Source organism: Eurosta solidaginis, chromosome 1 (genome assembly GCF_040869045.1).
Source record: "Eurosta solidaginis isolate ZX-2024a chromosome 1, ASM4086904v1, whole genome shotgun sequence".
Taxonomy (NCBI): Eukaryota; Metazoa; Arthropoda; class Insecta; order Diptera; family Tephritidae; genus Eurosta; species Eurosta solidaginis.
In genome coordinates this window covers 318,048,860-318,065,266 of record NC_090319.1, presented here as the reverse complement: position 1 = coordinate 318,065,266, position 16,407 = coordinate 318,048,860, and the positions used below count along the sequence as shown (strand labels likewise).

Sequence of the window (16,407 nt, the reverse complement as noted above, 5' to 3'; positions counted from 1 at the left end):
TCAGTGGTAATTTTAGTCAAATTTCGTCTATCTGTATTTCGATCTATAATTTGTGTAATTGAAAATATGTTAACCAATCTCAGACCTTTGGTTTGCAAAATTGCAGTTACAAAATTTACAAACTTGTTTTCTTAAAATATCGAAATAAAAAAATAGTTTTATAGACGAAATGTGAAAAAAAATGGCGGCTGCTATTTTTCTATTCCCTGCTGTATATCATATATATTATTTCTAATTGTTGTTTTTATGTACGGGTCCCTTTTTCGCTCTTATTCGGAATGCAAATCTATAAACAAAGTTTTGGTTGTGGGTAAATATGGAGATTCAGGCTATTAGCGAGTTTTGGGCAATTTTGGTCGTAATGCTTTTATTTAGCTATATTTTATTAAAATAGTTTGTTAAAAATAAACGATTGTGAGCAGACAAAGAAATCTATTTTTACTATGGCACTATTTTGAATATTTGCACTGCATTACCGACAGTCGCTACCACACACCAGCTGTAAATTTCAATTGATTGATAGAACAGCTGATTTCTGTTGATATTTGATAAGAGACTTTTATATTGGCTGCGCAAGATGCGCACGGGTTCGGCTTGTAGAAATATACATCTGATTTGGCACATTAAGCAGCATGTGCCTGCGTGTTCGAACAGTGGTCTATCAATTCTCAACGCTTTATTGCTTTAGAGTCTTAGTTATGCTAAAATTCAACTTTTTTCTCAGAGCTAATTTTGAAACTTGTCAAAAATGCAAGAGTTTATCAGAAGCTGGCTCTGAGTGAAAAAGTGAACTTGTCATTCTGCAATTGGACCTTAGTCGTACGATTTGTGCGGCGGAGTCCTGCAGAAATTCGCCACGCTGCAGAAACCTTCATTTATCGACCGAATTGTCTCGTAGTATTTTCTGCTATTAGTTCCATCATACAGCATCTTAAGCTCCACTCACCCATGCGTGATATTTAGGTGACCACTACGTATAATTAGAATTGGTTCACCAAGAACAAGATAGCTTCCTGACATAGTTCCAGAAATATAGTGAACTTAACCGTTTTCTAACAAGAGACGTTGACGTCCACTTTTTTTATATTCTATACAGATTGATTGTAGAGTACATTCATATACCCAAATGTCTTCTTTCGCACCAAAAATTTACATAAAAGTTTCGAACATTTTTTGTAGTTTGTTACAAAAGAATTTTTTCGAAAACGTTTTTAGAATTGTTGGACATAGTTTTCGTTATCACATTCAAAGTTTTTTTTTTTAAATTAACGAAAATAAGACAAATACTGATCAAAATTGTAGAAAACCTATTCTCTATCAGGCTTAAGAAAATTAAGGATACAAGGTATTTACTTTTCCCAGTATGGCTTTAAAAACTTGAAAACAGAACCCTACTTTTAAACGAAATACTAATTACCCATTGTATGCATATAGGATGTATGTATGCTAAATGCATGAAAAAGTATGTTAGATTCATATTTTTTGAATTGAAAACATATTTATTCGTATAAAAAGTGTGCGTGCTGTATTAGTGATAAAGTATGAACAATTCATTGGTACCCGAGTAGAAAAAGGTTAATGCATGCATGAAATATGCATGTTGTATCAATGATTGTAAGTTTGTAAACATAAACTTTTCTTTATTGTCTTGAAAATTTTATTTGTATATAGGAAATGTATTTACTTGAAACAATCCTTCTTTTTCGAAAAGAATTCCAGGATCTGAATAACTGATTAGAGATTTGGCAACTTGGAGCAATAAACTTGAAATATATCGAGGATTAATGACGACCGCCGACCGTTTGTCCCAGGATGCTTTGCCATCGTTGAGCTGTCGTGAAGACAATTTTCAAGATGGTGGAGTTTCGGTAAGAATTATGCGTGTATTAATGGTCCATATAATCCAAGTTGATGGCCTCAAGTTGCATCATCGTTCATCATGTCAATGTTACTAGTATTGTAGCATAAATTCCTATTATTCAATGCAGGGATAATGATTTCCTACGTATGAAACATACGGCTAGTGTTATTGTATGCATTCGGTATTGATACAACCATATGCATACAGAAGTAGTACAAAGGGTGTAATAAAGTATGCATGCTCTCTGAAAAACTACACATGTTAAGAAGAAATAAATGTGCATTTATACTGGCATGCATACATAGCTCCAATTCATGCCTCAAATATCCATGTTTCATGCATGGGTGTTCAAAAAAATGAAAACTCGTCGTAAAAATTGGCACTCGATTCATATCACGTGTGTATGTTAATATTGAATTAAAACATATCACGCGCCTAATTTACAATTTATAAATTTGAATTTTAATGTTAAGTTATATTTCAAGTTTTAAAGCTATATAAATCATTTGTTGTTCTTGCTTTATTTACATATTTATAAGTTAATAAATTTAAATTTGTGTCAGTCGCAACGTTTGATTTCCGAAATTCGTTAAAATATAAATTTGCAACCAATTAAGATTATTTTTTTTTTTCTTATCAAACACCTGCACGCTTCTTACTCTCATTAAATTTTGTTCCCTTTACTACTTGCAGATCCACGCGTCAAAGATTGGCCCATGATGTCATCGCCATTTCCCACATTAGCACTCTGCGTATTTTATGCCTATTTTAGTAAATCGTTAGCGCCGCGTTTGATGGCGAAACGAAAAGCTCTGGACCTGCGTCAAATACTCATCTATTATAATTTATTTCAAACAGTATTTAGTGCGTGGATTTTTTATGAAGTAAATTTATAACGCTTTTATTATGCAATGTAACATATTGATTAAATTTAAATTGGTTTTATTTTTTATTTACAGTACTTAATGAGCGGTTGGTGGGGTAATTACAGTTTCAAATGTCAACCCGTTGATTACTCCAATAGTCCATTGGCTATGCGTGTAAGCTTTATTTATATATAACAAAATTTTATGATGAAATTGCATTTGCAGTGCGTGTTGCATTTGAGTATACTTAAATACATACACACATGTACACATATATATATTAGGTTGGGTCGATTTTTATGGGCGAAAGTTAACCGATATCGCGCCATCGATTTTTCGATAGGATTTGGGCTCAGGAAAAAAAGTTCCACTACGCATACCCAAAAAAATAATTTTCGGGGCTGCGAATTTTCATTTTTTTGATTTTTGTTTTCGACTTTGATTTTTAAGGTTATTTTGCATGACCTACTAAAAAAATTTTCATATGTATACCCTGTCCGACCCAAAAATGTCTGCTAAAAACGTTGTCAAAAAAAAAAAAAAAATATTTAAAAAATATTGAAAATTTTACAATCAAATGAAAATTTTTTTAGTAGGTCATGAAAAAAAACCTTAAAAATCAAAGTCGAAAAATAATCAACAAAATGAAATTTCGCAGGCTCGAAAATAATTTTTTTGGGTGTGCATTGTGGAACTTTTTTTCCTGAACCCAAATCCTATCGAAAAATCGATGGCGCGATATCGGTTAATAAATCGACCCACCCTAATATACATATATACAGTCGCTCACAGTCAAAATGGTACTGTCCTTTTGAGGCGTAAACATCTTAGCTCACGGTATGGGGGAATCCTGAATGTAGGCGTTAGTTTTGGTGTAAATGAAGTCACTGCACTGCAGTAAGGAAACTGTACCAGGTAGAGTTGATATGATCGAAATCATACAGCAAATAAAATAAATAAATGCAAGGCGCGACAACCTCCGAAGAGATTTTAGGCCGAAATTCTCTTCCAATTTAGCGTTGTGCTCCTTTTTATTTTTCATACAAGTTGGCGGGAAAATACCTGCATGTTTTACGCCAACTCCGAACGGCATCTACAAGGCAGATGAGTTTTAACTAAGAAGCTTTTCATGGCAAATATACACTCGGAGTATTTATCAAATCACTGCCGAGGGGCGACCCCGCTTAGAAAAACTAATTTTCTACTAAGAGAAATGGAAAGGAGGGGAAAGAACAAACGGAGGGGAGAGGAAAAGAAGGATTAGAAGTCGAAACCAACACCAAAATCAGACAGCGTGTTATCAGTTTGTTGGCGAAGTATTAACGGTTTATTCGTTCTGTTATCGACGGGCTATCGGTAGTTATGTGTTTTATCGGTGAGTTATAGAAGAATTATCGATTTGGTATCGCAATGTTATATACATTTGCTATCGATAACAAACACCGAGGAGTTATGGATTCATTATCGGTTTGTCGATATTTATCGAAGTGTTACCAATTTGTTATTTGGTATAGAAAAGTTCTCGATTCGCTATTTGACGCTCCGATTTTCTCAGATGTTAAAGCTATTTACAAAATTTTAGACATCTGCTGAAAAGATGTACATATATATGTAGCTAATTCAGCTTTTTTAATAACAGGGCATGGCATGAATATTTCGTCAAACTCGGTTGAGCACTTTAGATGCGTAGAAGACATGCAATGGACCAGAGTCCGCCATTTATCTTATACCATTTTTTCATTCTTCTTTCTTCTCATCATAAACTTCCACCTTGGTCATGCAGTATGTTGCTAATATATTTATTGGCTATGAAAAGTTCCAGCGAAGAAGTAAATAGCGAATGCCTACTGTCCCTACGTCCAGGCACTGCTTTTTTGCTTTGTGAGCGGGTTTCTTGAAGTGCTGCTTTGTTGTCAATCTTCTGGACCGCTAATAATTTTTGCTACAAAATTATTGATAGTGGTTTGGCCGACTCTTTGCTCTAGCCTTTGCAGCCAAAGCTTTTAGTTATCCTTGCTTGAAAATCAACCAATAAGGTCGCGGCCATCTCCATCGTTGTTGATTTTCCTAGCAGTCTTTCCCCATGATTTACGTATCCCCCATCTGCTTCTATGCTTCCCATGTCCTTCATTAAGGCACTAATAGGTCGATGGGGATTGTTCGGTCACTTGTACGCCTGGTGCTATTCGCTGTATTTGGTTCTCTGACATTTGTGATCAATTTGCGTCCACTGCATTAGTAGGCATATAATCTTAAGCCTAAGTAGTTGACTATCTGTTTTGAGCTTATGTTTGCAGTTAAAGCTTGAAACAAATTTCTGGCGGTTTGCGCGCTTATGTTAGGATTATCAACTTTGGTTCGCTGCTATCAGCTCAACTGGACGAGAGTCTAGCCACTGATTGACCATATCGCGGTCTTTTTATAATTGCTGCAGCAATGTTGCTGCATACCCGACTCAGAATGTGCCAGCAGCATTTCAATACTGAAATATCCATCGTAGCTGACGTTTCATAGATCAAGAACGAGAATTGATCTTTATGCTGCTCGGCATGTGACTTTCATGGTCTTTAGGACATCTAAGGTGTGGTATATGAGTATGCAGACTCCTAACATAGCTTCTGGCAGCGGGCTGTTGGGAGCATGGGTTTCAGAATAGTTGCTTCAAGAAGGTTAGAAAGTTTGTCCATCTCGTACGATGTTGAAGTGACTCTTACGTTCAAGGTTGCAACATCTCGTCTGGATTGCATTTTACCATGTTGTGCTATTTCTACGCTAGTAAGAACGTCTGCAATTACGCCTAGAATGCATTTTTCACTTCTGAAACCATGTTGCCTGAGTGATAGCCCTCCTTCTTTCAAATTTTACACCACCACAGCCGGCTCTTTTACCTCTCCAAATAAGTATTTACTGCTTTGTAGCAAAGACCCCATGGGTAGCTGTATACCTCTTCTCAAATATCCTGTCAGTTTGGCCAATTCTATTCATGATAGGGGCCTTTTGCTACCTCCCTCTTTTGTATAGGTCTTTTCTGAAATACGACAGGGTCTGTATGAGCAGAACTTTTTGTTAATCCCAGTCTAGCTGCTTAGAAATATAATCTTTTAACAAATATCACGAAATGAGTATTTTCGACCACTTTTGAAGACTTTAAAATCCTTTCGCGAATAAAAAATAAAAACTCGAAAATGACACCCTTTTACGCTTGCAAAGTGATTTAATGAAAATACGATAACAAAATGCCAGCTTTCACGAATTCATACGCAAAAAAATTATTTACCCGTTTTTAGAAATATTGTTTTTCGAGTTCGAAATTGGACCCATCCTAATATATATATTCTTACTTATTGTATTAAAAAATAGAAAAAGTGGAAACAGGGCCAGGCCTAACTTGATGTTCTGTCCCAATCACAAAAGCGAAAAAATTACTGGAGTCTGAGAGTTCCCAATCTGGGACCTGGTAAGGCGATTCTGGATTCGAATTCAGCGAATCAAAGTGCATGGAAATATAAATGTCGCTTAACAGATCCGTTTATTTTTTCGTACATCTACATATGTGACCTGGAATCATGAAACGAACCTATTATGCGAAAACAAGTTTTCGAGAAAAACGTGTTTAAAGTGTTTGTTTAGCTTGACTCTGTGTAGCGACCGGCCGTTGTGAACGAATTTTGTAATTAAAATTTAAGTAACTTCCCGATAAGTCACAAGCTTGAAACTTGGAATATAGTACAGAACCCGATGACAATGGAATAATAAGGAAAAAAATCTCCGATAGGTGGATCGAAATATTTCAAAAACTCGTATTTGTAGTCCGATTTGGCTTTAAATGCGATTTGTGAAAAAACTAAGAAAGATAGAAAACTGCGGCTTGTTCCACTGGAAAGAGCGTTAAATTTCCAATGAGTATCACTCAAAAAGTGAAAAACGATATTTCCGCACAATAAGGTCGTTTCATGATTCCAGGTCACATATGTATTTTATAGGTTTTATTTTTTCGAAGATCTGCCTTTTGACCCCTTATAACACCTGTTTTATATGTAAGCCTGAAAATAAATATAAATATATATTGACTTTATTGTTTTACTTTATTACTTTAATTTTTCAAACAGTCCAATTTCGAACTTTGAAAATTTGTATCTACAAAAAAATTGTTTCGTCCAATACCCAGAAAAAAAGACCGTCGGTCTTATAGTGTATTTGTCCAATCACAAACTCTTGTTGGGACTAACCGTGGAAACGTCCTGACCCATTTTAATTGTAAGCGACTGTGCATAGCTTTTTTTCCGTAAAGGTGCAAAACAACCTGCCCATATAATGTAGGCTTGGTCATTTATGTAATCGTAAATGCAAATGCCCTTCATTCTTGCATGTAAATATTTACATTACATACTCATGCATGCTTACACACATAATATTGTAGTTGGTACTTTTACTTGAATTTCATTTATTTATTGAAATTTTATTTTTTTCGCATATTCCATCACAGATGGCAAGCACCTGTTGGTGGTATTACATTTCAAAATTCACAGAATTCTTTGATACGCTATTCTTCATATTGCGTAAAAAAACTGAACATGTATCAACGTTGCATGTCATTCATCATGGCTGCATGCCCTTCTCTGTATGGATGGGTATGAAATTTGCGCCAGGTAATCAAATTGGGCTTGAATTTATTGCTATCTACCATGTTTTTTTGGGTTTCATACTGTCATATGACTTTACATAAAATATTTTGTTTTATACACCGTATTAACAAATATGTTCTATTCTTGCTTTCTCTCACTAGGCGGTCACAGCACATTTTTTGCTTTACTCAACTCCTTTGTTCATATTGTTATGTACTTTTATTATATGATTGCTGCAATGGGCCCCAAATACCAGAAATTCATTTGGTGGAAAAAATATCTTACCACTTTCCAAATGGTATGTTTTATTGAATTGCATCATTTTTTACATGAAATTAATTGCATTTTCTTTTCGATTTTTAAGGCGCAATTTGTTGCTATTTTTACACATCAATTCCAATTACTATTTAGAGATTGCGATTATCCTAAAGGATTCATGGTATGGATCGGCCTACATGGCGTTATGTTCCTGTTTCTTTTCTCAGACTTTTATAAAGCCAAGTATACAAATGCGCGCGTCCGCAGCGATGCAGTTAAAGTTGCCAATACAAATGGTTATACAAAAATACCTGCGACGAATGGCAAATGCGTGTCAGCAACAAATGGTGATTTGTCCAATCATCTGATAGCGTCCACCAACAACAATAAGGGCGCTTGCATGGTAAGTTATGTATTTGAGTGAATTTTTTTTATTGATACGTTGCAAACATGTTTCCGTCTGTTGAGTGATAGAAATTTTGTTTTATGAACGGCGGGTTGAGCCCACTGTCAAATGCAATACCTATTCCTGAATTTTTAAGGAATATAACTTCTGTAAGTTTGAATGAGGTCTAGACGCTTTTCACGATAATTAGTTCTTATTAAATTATTAAGCTTTCTATTATGACAGAAAAATCGAAGACTTAAACATACCGGCTAACAATATAGCTATTTCCATCCTGCCAAAGATATCTTGTCTTCGTATTTTAAAGTAAAAATGATATTATCCCCGAGTGTTTTCCGTCATAATAAAGGCTTAGTAACTTAATAAAAACAAACTATTGTAAAGCGTCTATAACTCGATGTATGTTGGAACGATTTTCCGTCCACCCTGTGGGAAAATCAATATAACTGATTTGAATTTATGATTTCAGGAATAGAACATCTTAACATGTTTCTCACACTTCACGATGGCGTTAAAAGAAAAACTTGTATTAGTAATGGCAGCGTCACAATTAACGCAAGTTGTTGCGTTTGTAAATATAAAAGAACTTCAGATTTAGCAGTTTAAACCAGGCATGCTTAACCAACGAAACGATATCATTTCGTTACGATAATCAACGTTAATAAACGAAACGAAGTCATTTCGTTTCGTTTATTAACGTTAAAATCGTCAAATTAACGAAATGATTTCGTTTCGTTTTCTGCCATATCAAAACGAAATCAAATCGTTTATGTTGATTATTAATTTCAAACTATGCTGGCAAAGCTGATTGATGGCGGAGTCATTAAAGGTGAAAGCATTAGCCAAGCTGATTGCAACTTTTCTCATGAATTTTGACAGTACGAACATTTCTCAGAGTATTTTTGACATTACCACCAACGAATTACACAAACAAATTACATAGAGTTTGTGTGTGTATGTGCGCTCGTTGTTGCCACCTTACGGCTTCACCATGGCTATAGCATTGCCAGCACAATTCAAACATAAAGTATCACGTTTTTGTTAACGTTTTTAACGTTAACGAAAGCTTTTCGTTTCGGTTAAAAACGAGATACAATTTATCTTGATAATTTCTTTATCGATAATATTTCGAAGTGTTTCAACGGAAACGGTGGAAATTTTTTGATAAACGATTAGCTTAACGTTAAGGTGCATCCCTGGTTTAAACTTATTTCGGGTAACCCATTCACATAAAAAAATTCTCAAAGCACTGTTATAAACATGCAGGAAAACTACTACATTATACGGGAAAAGTACTTTCTAACATATTTTGTCTCCTGTTCTTATGTTAAAATTCAGTTTGTAATTGTGGAAAATATTAGAAAAGTACCAATGAGTGGGAAAAAATAATTAGATTTGCCAAGTGTGAAAGCACTCAGAGCACATGTACCAAAAGTAGAAGAACTATTGTATGTCAGGTGGCGCTATTGTCGCTCGATCTGCCCTTCTCCATAAAATTACGTGCAATCTACTCAACATGCATAAAGGCCCAATTAATGGTGACTTATCCATAACCAGATAAAACAGCTGATCGAACCAATCTTATATAAATCAATGTAATAGATTAATGGTGCCTACCATAACGCTAACGCCATAACCATACCATAGCCAACCAATTGGTTTTTGGTTTTTCGCCATATCCATAACCTAAAAATATTTGAGTTGGATAATTTATTAACTTTTTGTTGATTTTATTTATTTATTTTTTTTTGATACGTTTTGACTATGATACTTATTGTTTGTGATATATCTTTGCAATTTTTTGCGTTTTCTCCATTTTTATGAAAATTTCACGATTTTTAGGTTAAGGCACCATTAATCAATCACATTGGAGTTGGTTATGGATATGGGTATGGTTACGACTATGGCGTTAGGGTTAAGGAAGTTTAATTGGCCCTTAAGATTGCGTTGAATGCATCGATATAAAAAAGTTCATTGTGGCGCGAACATAAACAAAACAATATGTCAAAACCGGTCAAGTGAATGGGCGCTTTCAACGAACAAAATTGTTGTCGATACGTTGTAAACGTGTTGCCGTCGGTTAATTGATAGAAAAGTTGCCAACTGCCAAATGAAATAATTATGCTTAAATTTAAAGGAAAAGAACTTCTGAAATTATTTTTCACACATCACTACAGCACACTTCACTATAACTTTTAGAGGAAAAAATGTATTCATAACCAACAATTTGAAATGTGTCAAAGACTACCAGGGAACCGAATAGACACGTTGAGCGTTTGACGTAAAATTCCAACCGTTAAAGTAGATTAAAAAAACTCAGCGGTGCATTCAGAAAGTTATCACTCAACCAACGATCAACAGTTCCGTTTGCTGAAAGCGCCCAATGTAAGTGGACCAAAGATAATCAAAGTCGCCTACAGCATGTAGTCGATCAACGGTTGAACAGCAGTCTTGTTTGCTGAAAATATTCCTTAATTGCGCTGGTTTTTGATGAATATTATGTTATTAAAAGCTGCGAAATAGTTTGTTAAAAGGTTTACAAACAATATCTTTCATTTGTAAAACATGTGTTCGTAAAATAAGCTTTTTTAGGTATTGAACCAAATCAGTTTCTCTGAAGAGGCCGAGCCATACACCAAAAAGCAATTTCTCGGTTTTTCGAAGTCAGCTCTCGAACTTTGAAATTCCTAATATATATTTTCTTTATTTTTTGCGCCCGCCTACTACACCGAAAATCTTGAGTTCACGTCCCGGGCAAAGCAACATCAAAATTTTAGAAACAAGTTTTTTCAATTAGAAGAAAAGTTCTAAGCGGGATTGGCCCTCGGCAGTGTTTGGCAAGCATTCCGAGTGTGTTTCTGCCATGAAAAGCTTCTCAGTGAAAACTCATCTGTCTTGCAGATGCCGTTCGGGGTCGGAATAAAACCAAGTAGGTCCCATCCCTCCAATTTGTAGGGAAAATTAAAAAAGTAGCACGACGCAAATAGGAAAAGAAGCTCGGCCTAAAATCTTTTGCTAGGTTATCGCGCTTACATTTATTAAACTTTTTTTTTATTTTCCATTTAAAACTTAAAAAAGTGTAAATGTAGACGTGGTCTGTCTTCTTTTTAATAATTGTATATATTACTTTTTTTCTAGCTTGTATAACGTTGGCCAAAAAGCAAACCTTCAAAAAAATTAAAAACGATTAATAACACCCCCACAAACATTTTTGGCGAATCTGGTAATGTGACACATGTATTCCCATGCCTTTTGTCATCCTGAATTCGTATCCGCTATCAGGGCCGTAATCGAAATCAATGTTTTAAATCGCAATAGCTATGAAATGGTGAAGCTACTAATTACATCCAAAATGTATTAGTTAGACAGATTAATATTTATCATTGAGAAACTTGTTTTCGATACGTTATTGTACAATACGATACGAGCCCCGTATTGTACTGACTCTAAACTAAGGAATGAAGCGCTCAATCGCCAGTGATTTTTTATTTCGTTTTTTGAGATTAGGACCAAATTAAGATCCACTAGGCAAATTCTGACTGCGTATTCGATGTTGGCAGATCCGATATTGAGACACATCGTGGTTTGCGGGTCTGCGGAGCTACTCTTTGCAAAATATTGTCGAATGAATGCATGCCGAATGAATGGAATCTATGTTTTCTTGGCCGATTCCACCAGATGCGGGATCCTGCGATCTGTGCCAACAATCGTGGAATCAGCCTTCTTATTAACGTATATAAGGTTCTGTTAAGCGTATTGTGCGAAAGATTGATAGCCTAATTGGACCTTATCAGTGCGACCTCAGATTTTCACTATGCAGCAAATCTTGGAAAAAAAACAGCGAATAAAGAATTGGCACACAACACCTCTTCGTCGATTTTAAATCCGCCTTCGATAGCACGAAAAGGTGCTACCTGTATGCCGCTATGTCTTAATTTGTTTTCCTCCGCAAAACGTATAAATCAGTTTAAAATGACGTTGAACAACACCAATCAAGGTGAAGCCCTATCGTGCGATTTCTTTCAACTAGATGCTGGAGAAAATAAAATAATAATAGAAGCTCCAGAACTTAACCTCTCTGGAACAAAATTATAGAAAAGCATACAACTACTGGCGTATGCTGGTTGATATCATCGGCCTGAACACCCGCGCCGAAAGTTCTACTCACTCTAAACTGGACAAAGAAGCGAAAATATGGATTTGATGTCGAAAGAGGATAAAACGAAGTACCTCCTGTCATCATGCAAACAGTCAGCGCATTTGCTCCTTGGCAACCGACTTCATTTATTTGGGAACCATGAACATGAAAATCATGGTCTACAACTCACTCTCCGTCCTGTTATATGGTGAGGCGGCTCTCGGAGTGTTCGAAAGAAAATGTCTTCCTAGAATTTACGGACTTCTAGATTACATGGATATCCGGTTATTCAGTTTTGGAACTATCTGGCTATTAATATCGAACCATTTTACTCTCCATATTTGCATATGCAATTTAATCGGATAATTGCAAATTCTGGATGAAGTTGCAAGTTCCTAGTAAAAAGTATTATGATACAGGCAATTAAGATCAAAAACAGAAAGTATCATAACAAAGCAACAAAAGTTGAAAATATTAAGTGATTAATGTCGTGGCTTCAAAATAGTTTGTGGAAATGTTTGTCGGAAGAATCTTTACTTCCTTATTAATTTAATTGGCGCTTAACCGTTTAAGGCTCGTACAGCTCATCATTTAATTTTCTCTGTACTCGCCATCGCCGGTGGTAGCGCTCACACAGTCTTCTTGTTGCGTTCGCTTTCAACGTAGCCCTGTGGGCAGCGTCCGTTCTTTCGGTTGCAATGCGCCATTCTTCATCGTGCCAGTTGTTTTTCCGGGGTCGCCGGTAACCAAATTTTCTTCACGGCGGTACAAAGTAATTTACGAGATATGTTCCCACTTAGAGGGTGGTGTTATTCATGTGTGAAAAATGTTTAAAGTTGCCTTAATACCATTTTAAATCTCCTTTTCTATGATTGAAGTAAAAGTCGTGTTCTCGACATCATGTTTCAATGTTTGCAGTTTTGTTTTTACGTGGACCGTGGTTCCTTTTACGACATTAGTTTTTTCAATATTTTTTTCAATTCTATTTGTGGCTACCCAAAATTATTGCATAATTTCAGGCTCGCTGTTCCGCTTAGTGCCGATATTTCAAAAAAAAAAAAAAAAAACAAGAAAAATCAACGTTCGCAGTTCAATGACCTTGAAGGCCGCGGCAAAATGAAATTTTTCATATAGATGCGTCCAACGCAATCTTATGCATTCCAGTAACATCGCCACAAACAACCAAGATGTTGCGTTTATAAATATGAAGGAACTTCGGACTTGGCAATTAAATTTATTTCGCCTTGCTCATTCACATACAAAATTTCACGAATCACTTTTAAACATTCTCCCTATACAACAAAAATTCTTGCTATCATATTTTGTGTCGTATTTATTTGTTATATTGCAGTTTTTAATTGCGTAAATTGTTAAAAAATTACCAACCGAGTGGGAAAAATTGTTTCACCTGCAAAGTGTGCCAGCCCCCTTAGCCAAAGCAAATGTCAAATTCTTCTTCTTATGCTTTGCATGCAACAACAGCTGCAAGTTGGCTACTTTCTCATGTCAGATGGCGTCAGTGTAGCCCAATCTACTGTTCTCCATAAAAATACGTACAATCCACTCATAATGCATAAGATTGAGTTAAACACTTCTATATGAAACACTGCCTCGTCACATAGGCTTTCAGTTATTTTTCAACACCTGCCTATAGAAACTGTTAAGTAGGCATATTCTCGTCTAAAATCACTCAACGTATTTCAAAGTCGTACCACATGTCAGTCATTACACCGGACACACTTGTACATTGGACAAAGACATTAAAATTCATAATTCTGCGTTCATATTTACGCATTTACTTAAGTCCCAGCTTTTAATGTGAATTCAAACAAATGCGAGCATAAGAATATCATCGACATTGGCATACAAATTTACACCTGTACGTTAGAGTTTTATGCATATTCATTATTTAGTTCTGTAATTAGTTCGGTTTGTTTAAACACTTGGCACAAATTTATTGGCAGCACTTAATACACAAAAATAAAAAAATATAATAAAACTACTGTTTACCCAGAAAGCCATTTGTTTACGAATAAATATATGCTGCTAATGATAATTGCTATTTGACAGGGCCAGCGTTTTCAATTTGTTTCGATTACTAATTGGCAAAAGGAAAGCTTTAAGTGTAGTTTAAATAAAATACTAATTTGTTTATTTTGTAAAATGTCAGTTTGTGCGTTATTTAAATGTTGTTGTTGTTGTTGTTGTTGTTGTTGTAGCGATAAGGTTGCTCCCCGAAGGCTTTGGGGAGTGTTATCGATGTGATGGTCCTTTGCCGGATACAAATCCGGTACGCTCCGGTACCACAGCACCATTAAGGTGCTAGCCCGACCATCTCGGGAACGATTTATGTGGCCACATTAAACCTTCAGGCCATTCCCTCCCTCCCTACCCCCAAGTTCCATGAGGAGCTTGGGGTCGCCAGAGCCTCGTTTGTTAGTGAAACAGGATTCGCCGCGGACAGGTGAGGTTGACAATTGGGTTTGGAGAAGCTATATATTGCGCTGGCAACCTAAAAGGTTGCGCTACACAGCCCTTTGAATCTGGTATTTTAGTCGCCTCTTACGACAGGCATACCTACCGCGGGTATATTCTGATCCCCTAACCCGCTGGGGTAGCGTTATTTAAATCATATGAATTAATGAAATTAATTTACCAAGTTCTTAATTGCGCCTAAACGCAAAAATATTTTATGTATGTATGTATATTAATTGTGTTTATGACCCTTAAATGACCCCTGCAAAGGTGTAGCTAAATAGAAGTAAACCTGAAATATTTCATTAAGGGTTCTAGATGATAAAATGTTAATGTCATTTAAGTATGTAATTAGAGAACGTTTGGGTCAAGCTTGATTCGTGATTAAATATGGTAATAGCTGATTGACGCAATGCAAAGATTACAGTGATTATTATTTTAATGTAAAGATTGTATCATATATTAATATTTGCATTGAATTGAATGTTCATTGATAATATCGATTTTATCATATCCGCAATTACCAGTTTTTATGACGTAACTAAACCTGTTTTCTTTGTTGGCAAAACTTGCGGACCCAATGAACTTTCTGCAGCGTTGAATTAAATTATTAGATATGACTGCAGCGACAATTATTATTATTTGCTTATACTTCGTTGCATATAACATCATTAGGATTTGAACAATTAAAACTTTTCTACACCCGAAACACTAATTTGTGCTACAAAGTTGCTACAATCATGTCTACTTTCTTATTTATTTTACAAAGCTCTCTATATGGTGGACAGCGTACACTTCCATATCAATTTCTAGTTTTTTTCATAAACATCCCAGCTTATGTCAGAATGTATTGAATTTGAGCTCCGATAGGGAGTTTAAGAAACAATTTCTGAGATAGGGCTTTTTCAAACAAATTCTCGTTATTCAAAAGTTTCCTTAGATAGGGTGTCTTCGAAAGGCAGCCGAAATAGGGCGGTATTCGAGTCAGCAGTCGATATGTAATACATATAATTTGCATATACTTAGCAGATAACATCATTAGGATTTAAACAAATAAAACTTTTCTACATTCGAAACACTAATGTGTGCTACAAAGTTGCTACAATCATGTCTACTTTCTTATTTATTTTACAAAGCTCTCTATATGGTGGACAGCGTACACTTCCATATCAATTTCTAGTTTTTTTCATAAACATCCCAGCTTATGTCAGAATGTATTGAATTTGAGCTCCGATAGGGAGTTTAAGAAACAATTTCTGAGATAGGGCTTTTTCAAACAAATTCGCGTTATTTAAAAGTTTCCTTAGATAGGGTGTCTTCGAAAGGCAGCCGAATTAGGGCGGTATTCCAGTCAGCGGTCGATATGTAATACATATATGAATATTATATAGCGTAAAAACTTCAAAAACAAAAAAGACATGACCGACCAGAAGGTAGAACGATTATACCTTGTAAGTCTTTACATCTTATCATATTACTTTCTAATATATTTCTAAACCATGCTCTAAATTTGAAATTGTCGCTCATGGGAAAGATACTTTAAAATCGATTGTAAATTTATCTCTCTCAGTGTTTCAGCGGTCATTGTTATGTTGTGTTGCCATCATCTTCTGAACCTTTTTTAAATTCTCAAGGTCTACGAAAAAATATTTAAAAATCGATTTGCGAAGCTGACCGCTTTTCTAAAAACGCTCTTCAAATTTCTATCCACCTAACGGAAGTTTTTCCCAGTCTTGCCATTATGTTCTTACCTATGCTACCCCTAGCGTCTTTCGCAT

The 16,407-nt window shown here is 35.5% G+C and overlaps 1 protein-coding gene across 5 annotated transcripts in view; it reads left to right on the top strand.

Annotated features, from left to right (window-relative positions):
• Nucleotides 1-16,407, top strand: part of LOC137237700 (very long chain fatty acid elongase 7) — a 100,691-nt gene that overhangs the window by 75,961 nt on the left and 8,323 nt on the right. For all 5 annotated transcript variants that reach the window (XM_067761738.1, XM_067761741.1, XM_067761740.1 and 2 more), the window contains exons 3-7: nt 2,555-2,745; nt 2,821-2,901; nt 7,214-7,376; nt 7,514-7,650; nt 7,717-8,013. In XM_067761738.1, coding sequence (XP_067617839.1) covers nt 2,555-2,745; nt 2,821-2,901; nt 7,214-7,376; nt 7,514-7,650; nt 7,717-8,013 — 869 coding nt within the window. The remainder of the gene's footprint in view (nt 1-2,554; nt 2,746-2,820; nt 2,902-7,213; nt 7,377-7,513; nt 7,651-7,716; nt 8,014-16,407) is intronic.